The sequence below is a fragment of the Martes martes genome (assembly GCF_963455335.1).
Source record: "Martes martes genome assembly, chromosome: 8".
Classification (NCBI taxonomy): Eukaryota; Metazoa; Chordata; class Mammalia; order Carnivora; family Mustelidae; genus Martes; species Martes martes.
In genome coordinates, this window is record NC_137895.1 from 98,186,047 (window position 1) to 98,196,522 (window position 10,476).

Sequence of the window (10,476 nt, forward strand, 5' to 3'; positions counted from 1 at the left end):
ATTGCCTGCAAGAGCTGGAAGAGGTCCACAGCTTAGTCTCCCTTCTGCAAAGGTAAAGAATCTGCCCCCTTCTCCCCTGGGTGGGCCTTCCTGAGTCTATGGTGTGACCCCCAGGCTGCAGGGAACTGCCTCTGGGGCCATTCGGGGGAGCTGGGAGGAGCCGTGGGGACATACTTTGACCAAAGCCCCAGGGGGAGTGGCAGCAAGAGCACTGTGACGTGGGTGTGAGATATGGAGAGCCATGGGGTCCCCTCCTGGCCCCAGCTGCTGCAGCGGCAGCTCACACCTCCTGTCTCCTGCAGCCACCTGGCAAGGCTCTATGACCGGGGGGGCTTTCACTACTTCTCACATCAAGCAGCCCCTGGGCAGGTGCGTCGAGGGGTGCCAGTTGGAGCCCGTCAGCCATGCAGGGAGCCTGTGGAAGATACTGCTCCCGCCGTGGGCCCATCACCTGCTTGCGCTCCGCTGACGGGGCTCCCTCGGCCTCTGGCCTCCACCCTGCCAGCAAGACCTCAAGAAGAGCAAACTAACTTCAAAAAAATCCTGCCGGACACAGTGAGAAAGAACTTTCTCCCAGGTAATTCCTACTGGGCCTCTCTCATTCCAGCCATCTCAGGCCTTGGCCATGCCAGCTACCCCATTTTATCCTTTTCCTGGTGGTGGGAAAGTACCAAGTCCTTGTTCTTCCGTGGCACACTACAGCACAAGTGCCAGCAAGAACGCGTGTCCTGCTACTCACCAGAGGCCTCGTTAGTAAGGGGTGGCCTTACTAACAGGCAGATAGAGACTCATAACCCTTCATTTGTCAATCCGGATGTCCAGAAGCTCCTTGAACAACTACTCAGCAAAAGGGTAGAACTGAAGAGTTGGAAAGAGAAAGAAAAGGTTGGGTCAGTTGTCAAACAGTGGTGCCCAGACAACCACGTGAGCTTCTGGGGGACTCTGTGGAAGCTGCTGGGTGCGGATAAGAACACCACCACCCCGCCATCCTTCTGGAACATGAAAAACAAACCAGAGCCACTGGCCCAACCTCAGCCATTCTCATCTCCCAAGGTCTTGGAAGACCACTTGCATTGGAAACACAGCCAGCTCTTCTGGGGTCTCCCCTCTCTGCACAGTGAGTCCCTGGTGGCCACTGCCTTGTTCTCTACTCACTCTTCACTACAGGCTCCCTCTGTTTTATTCAATGGGACCTCTAATTGCTTGCCAGTTCTAATTCAGGATCAAATATCTTCACAGTTTTCCCATGCCCCACCCTTCCTCCACCGTGGGATCCAACCCCAACCCTCAACACTAACCTTGCCCCAGCCCCAGGCCCCCCTTGCACCCTCTGTCCCAATAGGACCACCTTTCCTCCCATCCCAGAGGAGGACCAATAGGGTATCTTGTCCTACATCCCAGAAGAAGACACAATCCTTCATCCCAATTGAAATGGAACATCTGGAGTGGCCCTTGTTGCCAAAGCAACAAGGAAGGGGGAAGACTTTACCCACTATGGAGAAAAGATCTCCAAAATTCTTTAGTCAAGTCCCTCCCAAGCTTCCGGAGGACCACCAGGCCTCCCAAGCCCACAGGTCAGCTTCCACCTTTCAAGGGGACTTTGCCATCTTTAATATGCAGAAGCCACAGCTTCAAAGGAAGCCCATCAGGGATAAACAGCATAGCAGCTTGCCCCACAAGGTTCAGCTGTCTCTGGAACTGATGTGGCCTCAGGATGAATTCCTGGGGATGAGTCAGGCACAGGGAGAGCAGAGGCTCTCAAGGCCCTTTGTGTTTAAAGGCAAAAGCAGCCAGGCTACATGGAGGACCAGGCCCAGATACCACAGGAAGTATCAAGCAAGATTCCAAGTAGAGAAGAACTTTGGTAAGGGTCTACAGCAGTGTCTGAAGAAGACCCCAACAGGTCTCTCCAGGATGTCCTCTGGGTTCCCAGTGAAGGTTCTGGGAACCAACTCTGAGAAGGAGTTTGGAAGACCCTTGATAAGGGCCTTGGAGTGTGACCCAGGAAAATACTTAGTCAGGGGCCCAGATAAGAAATATCTAGAAAAAACTTTAAAGGTTCATTTGCACAGGAAATTGGGACAGATCAAGAAGGGTCTGATCCCTGTGACTGTGCGTCGATCCTGGCTTATGGCCAGCCATGCTTTTCCCAAGTCCCAACTCCACATGGATATCAGAAATCTAGCACCCTTGAAGGATCGGAAACCCTGCATAAACACCTCCCACGAGCTGTCCTTCCTTTGTCCTAACACTCAGCAGAAGCTGGAAACACACATCATAAGTTTTCGAGTGAGGCGTAAGTGGGACCTACCTCTCCAAACTGTTGAGCCCATAGATCTCCAACTACGTGAAGCTCAACACTTGCCCTTTCCCCAGTCCCCCTTTCCGTGCTCAGCCACCTTTGTACCTGGGGCACCCTCAAAAGCCAAATTCTATAATTTCTCGGGGAAACCACCTCAGCCTCATCCAGGAGAGAAGGGTATAACTGAAAAGTCTGATCCCACTTCAGGGAGTCCCTTGCCTGTTCCCTCAACCATATGTGAGCAAATCCAGCAGGCCCTGGGAGGGACTTCACCTGGTGATGGCCATCAGTCCTCAGAAACGTCTTTATTAGCACAGGAGGGCAGATCACCTTCTCAGGCCTCCATTCTCAGCCTCCTAAACAGAACCCTGCACAGCAAGACTGTTATGGGGGCCAAGAAAGACAACCTGGAACCAAGCCCAAGTTTATCAATGGCCAGGAATGAGCTAAAGGAGGGGAGTGGGGGTCAGACCTCACCAGACAAGGTAGCAACACTGAAGATGAAGCTCAGGTCCCAAACTCCAAGGGCTGAAGGGGCCATGGAGGTGATGGAGGCCAAGAAGGCCCCTGCTTGGAAAGTCACCTTAAGACCCAGTGGGCTGGCCAACAAATCAGCCATTTATATGGATCTGAGGAGATCGGGATCTCCAGGTGCTAGGAAAAGCCCCTCACCATCTACAGTGTTGGTTGCTCAAGATCCAGAGGAGGTAAGCCTTAAAACAAAGGTTAGTAAGTTTGAGCTCCAAGAGAAGTTAGAGTTGGAGAACCAGCCTGAAGGCCATACCACTGGTGTGCTTCCTCAAGATTCTCCCAGGGACATCCTCCTCCCAGACTTTGCCACTTGTGTGCTTGTCGAAGACAGTGGCACCAATGTGCTCCTGCCAGACTCTCACAGTAATGCTGTCCTTGCTGCAGACATCTTGACCCCTCAAGACTCACCCTCCTGTTCCCAAAGGGAACATGCCAGTGGAGACACACCGGCTTCCCCGGTGTCACATAACCTTAGCTCAAGAAGCAGTGAGGCGCAGCAAGAGCCCCATGGACCAAAGGTTGAGGAACCAAGTGACAGCCAGAGCAACAGTGAGACCACTGATGAGGAAAAGGACCAGAAGAGTCCCAGACCAGAAGAGAATGAAGACAGGTGTGCAGAACCGTTGGCAATCAGGGCTTCCCGAGCTAGCGAGATAGGCCACCCTCCCCAGGTCAGAGGATCAGGAGAGAGCCTTGGGAGCAAATACCTCCAGCTCACGCCACCAGAAAATGGACATGTTTTTCCGGAAAGTCACTTTAGACAAAGGATGAAGAATTTTCTGCAGTGCCTTAATCCCAATAAAAAAAGCAAAGGATTGGAAGGCCCCCTTCAAAAAGGCAAGCCTGCTTTGGCTCCTGCCCAGAGCTGGGTGCCAGTCAGAAGCAGATCGGTTATGGACAACAAGGCTGCTGAAACTCAGACGATCGTGACAGCGGTGGGACAAATCCTGGTGGAAAAATTGGGACTCCACCAAGGAATTTGGGCCTCCGAGATGTATCAGCACAAGGAACTGCAGGCCCCAGTACATAGGCATTCTTGCCGCCACAGGGCTTTCGCCTCCACAGACCAGAAAAGAGTGATGGGATGGATAGCCTCCAATCAGCAAGGCACCCCCAAGGGTCACAGCTGCCCTAGCAAGAGCCAGCTGACCAGAGACAGGAATGATGAGTGGGAAAGCCTCCCCAGGGACCTGGGGCCCCCAGGCAGACCAGGCCAGCACTGGCCGATGGTGGCAAGTGTCTCAGGTCGAGTTCACCATTATCCTACATGCAGTCTTCGAAAATGTGTCTCAACCCAACAGGCAGAGAGCGCTTCACACATCTTTCCTGGTCAGAAAGAATTCCTTCAAGAAAAAATCGAGTATATACAAAGAAAGCCCATTTTTTCTCACATTAGCACATCCTCTGTGTGCTAATGACTTCCCTGTGCCACAGTTTTTATTGCTTCCCAATAATATATGGGTTTTTTTTTTGTTTTTGTTTCTCATGAGTGGTGCTGGACTCTGTGTGTGCCCTGCTTGTGGGGGAGGGAAGGATGAGGGTTCACTCTCCCCGAGGGCCTGTTTGGCTTCCAGAAGGGATGGGGCCTTGGAGGGCCAGTGACCTCGCGGTCCACCACTGCCCCCTTCCTCACACACCTACCATTTCCATGACAAGGTGAACAAGACCCACACTGGGACCTCGCTCTGCCCATCCTCTCCTGCTTTCTCTCCACCTGGAAATTGTGTGGCTGTAGGGAGGGTCTGCCGAGGCAGAAATCCTGCTGAGGCTCCAGGAAGACGGAGTCCTAGGTCAGAGTGGGGCCTGCAGTTGGGAGATGCAAGGCTGGCCCTGAGGGCAAAGGTGAGAAATCCTGCCCCCACCCTGGTCTCCTGCGGGGAGTAGAGGATGACTACCCCAGGAGCCTTCTCTTCCCAGAGAATCCCATCTTCGCTCCATGCAGCCCCTCTTCTCACACTCGGAGCAGCAAGGGAAGAGCTCGCTCCCGGCTCTGAGGGTGTTTGTGGGGGTGCCACAGAGACCCCCAGGGACCAGCCTGCCCAGCCCCAGGGCACGGAAAGGGCCTGCTCACCAGCACCCCCTTCCCCTTCTGGGGGAAGGAGGGGGTGTTGGCTGTGGGCGGGGGGACCCTGTGCTTAGGGTGGGAGTCCAGGAAGGAGGCCAAGTGACAGGGTGTGCCCATGCCTGGTGTGATGACTGAGGACTCTTGGTGTCCCACTGCCACCCAAGGGCCCAGAGGGGAGAAGTTAGAGGCCCTGGGGCTGTCCCCACAGGGTCTCCACCCCACTCCAGCTGCCAAGACCAGGAATGGGGGGGTGAAGGGGGTGGGGTGGGGGTTGTACAGAAGCCACCTGAGCTCCCACATGGATGGCCAGGTGTCCAGAGGCAGCAAGGGCTTCAGGCAGAGAAGTTAACTTCTGCACAATTTGATAAGCTCGTAGGACTGTGGGCCTCGGGGCGGACTTGTGGTCTGTGACTTACATACATGCGTGCCTTAAGGACGGTTCCCAGGGGACTGGTGGGGACTCAGAGGCCAAGGGACTGGCCTGGCTCCTGGTCTTGGTTACCCCAGAGTCCAGAGGGGCACAAGACCCTCAGATGGGGCTTGTCCTACCCCCGGCTGGAAGGCACATGTCCAGAGGGAGGGTGCAGTCTGGGAGGGGCCCCCGCGTGCCCCGCTCCCAACCCAACATCATCCTCCGCCCCCCCCCCCCCCACATCACTCACATGGTGGAGAGTCCCACTCCAGGAGGGATCCCCTATCCAGATGGCAGCAGGCATGGCGCCCCCCCATGCTGTCAGGATCACCCATGTGGGAATGCACCCGGAGTGGGGGGCAAAGTGGGTGCAGTCCTGCTCTGCCACAGCTTCTCCCTGGAGCCAGGTCCTGGTCTAGGTCCCCAGAGTGGGCCAGCAGTGACAGTGTAGCCAGGACCCGGGGGAGGTGGGACAAGGACAGAGAGCACCCCAGGCCCTTGGAAGCTCAGGAGAGGGTGGTCCAGAGCAGAGTCCTGAACTTGACTGCTGCTAGGTCCTCCCAGTGGCATCAGAAGAAGAGTTCTGGGAGTTGAGGAGTCGGACGTGCACCCCACACTCCTGTTGGGAGAAGTGCCACGGACAGGAGGCTGGTGGAACAGCCAGAAACAGGAAGGAGCAAGTCCCCTTGTCCTTCTCCTTCCATATGGTACAAGAAGGCCAGAAAGGGAAAGCCCCAGGCCAAGAGACCTTGTGTAGAGACCTCTGACAGAGACCCACACCGAGACCTCCCACAGAGACTCATAGAGACCTCCCACAGAGACCCACGCAAAGCCCACACAGACCCTACACAGAGACCTCTGACAGGGGCCAACATCAAGAGCCCTCATGAACACCACGTCCAGGGATGATCCTCAAAGCCCTCCCACACATACTTTTTTTTTTTTTTTTAAGATTTTATTAACTTGACAGATCACAAGCAAGCAGAGAGGCAAGGCAGAGAGAGAGAGAAGGAAGCAGGATCACCGTTGAGCAGAGAGCCCGATGCGGGACTCGATCCCAGGACCCTGAGATCATGACCTGAGCAGAAGGCAGAGGCCTTAACCCACTAAGCCATGCAGGTGCCCCCTCCCGCACATACCTTATGCAGAAACTCTCACAGTGGCCAACACCAAGAGACTTCACAGAGACCTGTGACAGAGATCCACACAGACTTTTCTCAGACAAACCTCAGAAACTGATCTGAATACAGAGACCCACACACAGTTCTGCAGAGCCCACACAGAGGCCTCCCCGTGCCCTGCAGACATCAAAGACAGACCTTGAACAGAAGCCTCACCTCCATCCTTAGGAGCCCAAGTAGCCACCCAGTGACAGGCTCCGCATGGATCTGAAGCCACTTAGCAAACTGGCAATGCAGCTGTGCTCTGCAGAGAAAATGCTTGTGTATTTTTTAATTACTTATGAAAAAGACTTAGATTCCCCACATAAACCTGAAAAATCCTTTCCTTCACAGATTTTCACTAGCTTCAGCTCCCATGCACAGTTTAAAGAATCAGAAACTAAAACAAAACTTTGCCATCGTCTAATGAGGGAAGAACTCTTATTTGTCCAGTTTTAGTTACGGTTTAGTGAAATGGCCTCAGGGTTCATGTTCTTTATTTTGTTTTTTTTTTTTAGATTTTATTTATTTATTTGACAGACAGATCACAAGTAGGCAGAGAGGCAGGCAGAGAGAGAAGGGAGGAAGCAGGCTCCCTGCTGAGCAGAGAGCCCGATGCGGGGCTCGATCCCAGGACGCTGGGATCATGACCTGAGCCGAAGGCAGCGGCTTTAACCACTGAGCCACCCAGGCGCCCCTCATGTTCTTTATTTTGTGAGGGACAAGTTCCTCCACCCAAAGTGACTTCTTCATGTTGGAAATGCTGTAGAGAGGCCTACGGCCATTGGGATGTGGGATGGAGTGAGCCAGCAGAGAGGCCACTGACTCAGGCTGTACAGACAGCACGTTCTTTGGCCCAGAGCAGCTTGTGGTAGGTCTGCGAAGCTTGCTTTATTTTTAAATTAAAAAACTCACAGTGTCAAACACATGAAGCTGTTTTAGAAATGAGACAGTTCGGCAATATTTCTGTTATAGCCTTTGGCTTGTTTATATTTACTGTTAACAACGTAAAATAATTATATCTTTTTCTTTTTGTTCCTTTTAAAATGTGGTAGTATCCTTACATGATATCACGAATACGTCCAGAATATGAAAAATATCATGAGCTAATTAGCTCAGCTATGATAGCTTAAACTTCTAGCGTATTTGGAAAGTTTCATATTTTATAGAATCTTAAGGCACGCTCAGCTTCTAAAACTCGGGAATTCAGGCTCTGCTTAATATTATCAGTTAAAAAAGGACACAGTGCTTAAATAATTTTGAAATCTTAGAAAACATTCCATTTAGTTGCTGTTTGAGATATACATTACCTCAATTAAATTACTTGGAAATCGGCATTTTGACATCTGTTAAATTTAAGAAGTATACATTTAATCAACATTTCATTGTAATAATAAAGATCTCACCATTTACCTAATATTTTCCAAACTGGGCACTTAATTGAGACTCCATATTTCTCACTGGTCGTAAGAGTCCTGTTGCCCTGACTTGATAAGATCTAGATAACAGATCTCAAGTGTATGCCTAAATCTCTCAGATCACCCTTTGAGGTGAAAACGCCACAATCTTTTCTCTCAGAAGAGAGGAAGAGCTGGTGTCAACTCTGTGGGTATATATACATGTTTTTTAATTAAGAAAAAACATGGGCAGTAAAATATTTTATGGACTCACAGTTATTAATGTTATTAATATTTTGAAATTTGCTCCCTTGACGATACTTTCTCATGTTACTGAATCACAGGAACTATGGAAAGTGGCCCTGGATGGCCTATAATGTTCAACCAGTAGTATTTAATAACTAGGACAACTCATCATTTCCCTGTAGATGCCTGCATCCACGATATCCCACAATCATAAAAAAGATACTTCCTTTTTTAAGTTTAAGCTACTTCTAAACCATGGTTTTAGTCAGAATAAAATTAAATTCTTGTAAGAGGTATAAAATAATGTAACTTCTAACAAAATAGACGGGGATTTTTGAAGTGCTACTGTCTTTTGAAGGAAAACATCACTGCCTCGTCTCATCCTGATAACAAGAAATGAGGTGACACAGCTCTTTGCTCTCACCAATTTTATGTGTGTGTGTTAGTTGGTTCTGTGGATCAGATGCATTAGTATTCTTTTTTTTTTTTAAAGATTTTATTTATTTATTTGTCAGAGAGAGAGAGAGAGAGAGAGAGAGAGCACAGGCAGACAGAGTGGCAGAGAGAGAAGCAGGCTCCGTGCGGAGCAAGGAGCCTGATGTGGGACTCGATCCCAGGACGCTGGGATCATGACCTGAGCCGAAGGCAGCCGCCCAACCAACTGAGCCACCCAGGCGTCCCAGTATTCTTTTTTTTTTTTTTTAAAGATTTGTGGGACAGACTATTTTTATAGAAGTGATAAATAGGACATGTGTCTTGTTGGCGTTAGTAGCCATTCTTACCCCACTTGGAATAAGGGCAAGCGAGTAACCGACAGAAACATTTTCTGGGAGGTGGTTCCATTACTTTGAACCTTTCTCAGTAGAAGAAAAGATGGGAGGTCTCAGGTAGGAAGCTGAGACACTTTTGCCCCACAAATAAGTACATAATTCATAGGCTATTAAAACTGTGAGGGCTACTGCAGGCTGTTGGCTGGAAGGATTTGCAGAGAGCAAATGAAGAAGGGCAGGCAAGTTTAAGGTCTCTTGGCCATAGCCAGGTGCTCATAATATGAGTAGGAAACAGAACTTGACCAAAGCATGCTGCGTGTCCTACCTTCCCTCCATTTACACAGGGAAGACACCGCCCACCACCACCACCTCCCCCCAGAACCCGCCTCATTTTCAGATGCTTACTACAGATTTCAGACGAAGTAGGTAAAGAAAGGAAGGAGAGGAGAAGAGGGGAGACAAAGAGCCATTACCAACACACACACACACACACACACACACAAATGATGGTGGTCTCTGCTTTATCCCAGCCACCTAGTTAACAAATGGGGACCTCATGGCACGGAGAGTCTCCCCAAGCCACATGGATACTCAGTTTCCACATCTGACTCTAATCCAATGCTTCCTCTGCTACACGACTTGAGCAGTGTGAAAGGATCCCTTTCCTAAGTCAGACAGATGATATCCCTACAGGAAATTATTTCCGCCACCACCAGATAATGGTACATATCACTATTTCAGAGAGAAAAAAGGGAAGAAACGTCCTTGTGCCATTTAGATAATGAAAATTTCAGAGAATAGAAACCTCTCTTGATCAGTCTGGTTTTTCATTTGTTTCATTTGTTTTTTAAATATTTTATTTGACAGTAAGGATCGAGCCAGAGTTGAGGGCAGACGCTTAATGACTGACCCACCCAGGGACCCCAATGACAGTTTGTGATTTTTATTCAAAAAGAAAAGAATGACAAGTGGGAATTTAATTCTATTAACTTTCATGAAAATCAGTACAATGGAGTGTTTCCTCTTCTCCCTCTGGGTAGACTCCTTCGTGAGAAGTGTACCTTTCTCCGCATCTTGAGTCCACCTGCCATTCCAGGTAGTCCTCACAGATTTTGAGGATTGGAGGCAAAAGTACACAAAACCCAGTTCCTGGAGATACCATTCCTGCTTTGCTCACCTGAGAGACGTGGGAGTCCATTAGGAGTGAGACCCTTTGGTGGAGGGGCTCACCAGGGGACTGGACAGGACAGTACGGGGGGGGGGGGGGGAGGAACACATTAGAACTTCCATTTGGAAACTTTTTCATCTCATTTTTAAAAAAAACCCTATATTTATATAAGCTTTGGCATGGATATAAATTATAGACTTACGGTGCATGTAGTTAACTTACAAATACATAAACACACACACATTAGAGGCTGCATACTCTGAAAGATTTTTATGGGCTCAAAGAATGGTAGAAATGTAGAGACCACTGACATGAACAAGATTCCCAGTCTTTTCTAAGAAGCTGATCCAGAATCCAAAACAACCATGGGTTCTGCGCTCCATCAGGCAAACCATGTATATGGCCAGTCCAGAAAGAGAGGACCG

At 49.9% G+C, this 10,476-nt stretch overlaps 1 protein-coding gene across 1 annotated transcript; it reads left to right on the forward strand.

Moving 5' to 3' along the window:
- Window positions 1–231: 231 nt before the first annotated feature.
- LOC308347140 (spermatogenesis-associated protein 31E1-like) lies at window positions 232–4,248 on the forward strand (the record flags this gene model as incomplete). Its single annotated transcript, XM_080810279.1, has 1 exon — window positions 232–4,248. One exon carries the CDS (start codon window positions 232–234, stop codon window positions 4,246–4,248), a length of 4,017 nt encoding a protein of 1,338 aa, XP_080666405.1.
- Between the last annotated feature and the right edge of the window lie 6,228 nt (window positions 4,249–10,476).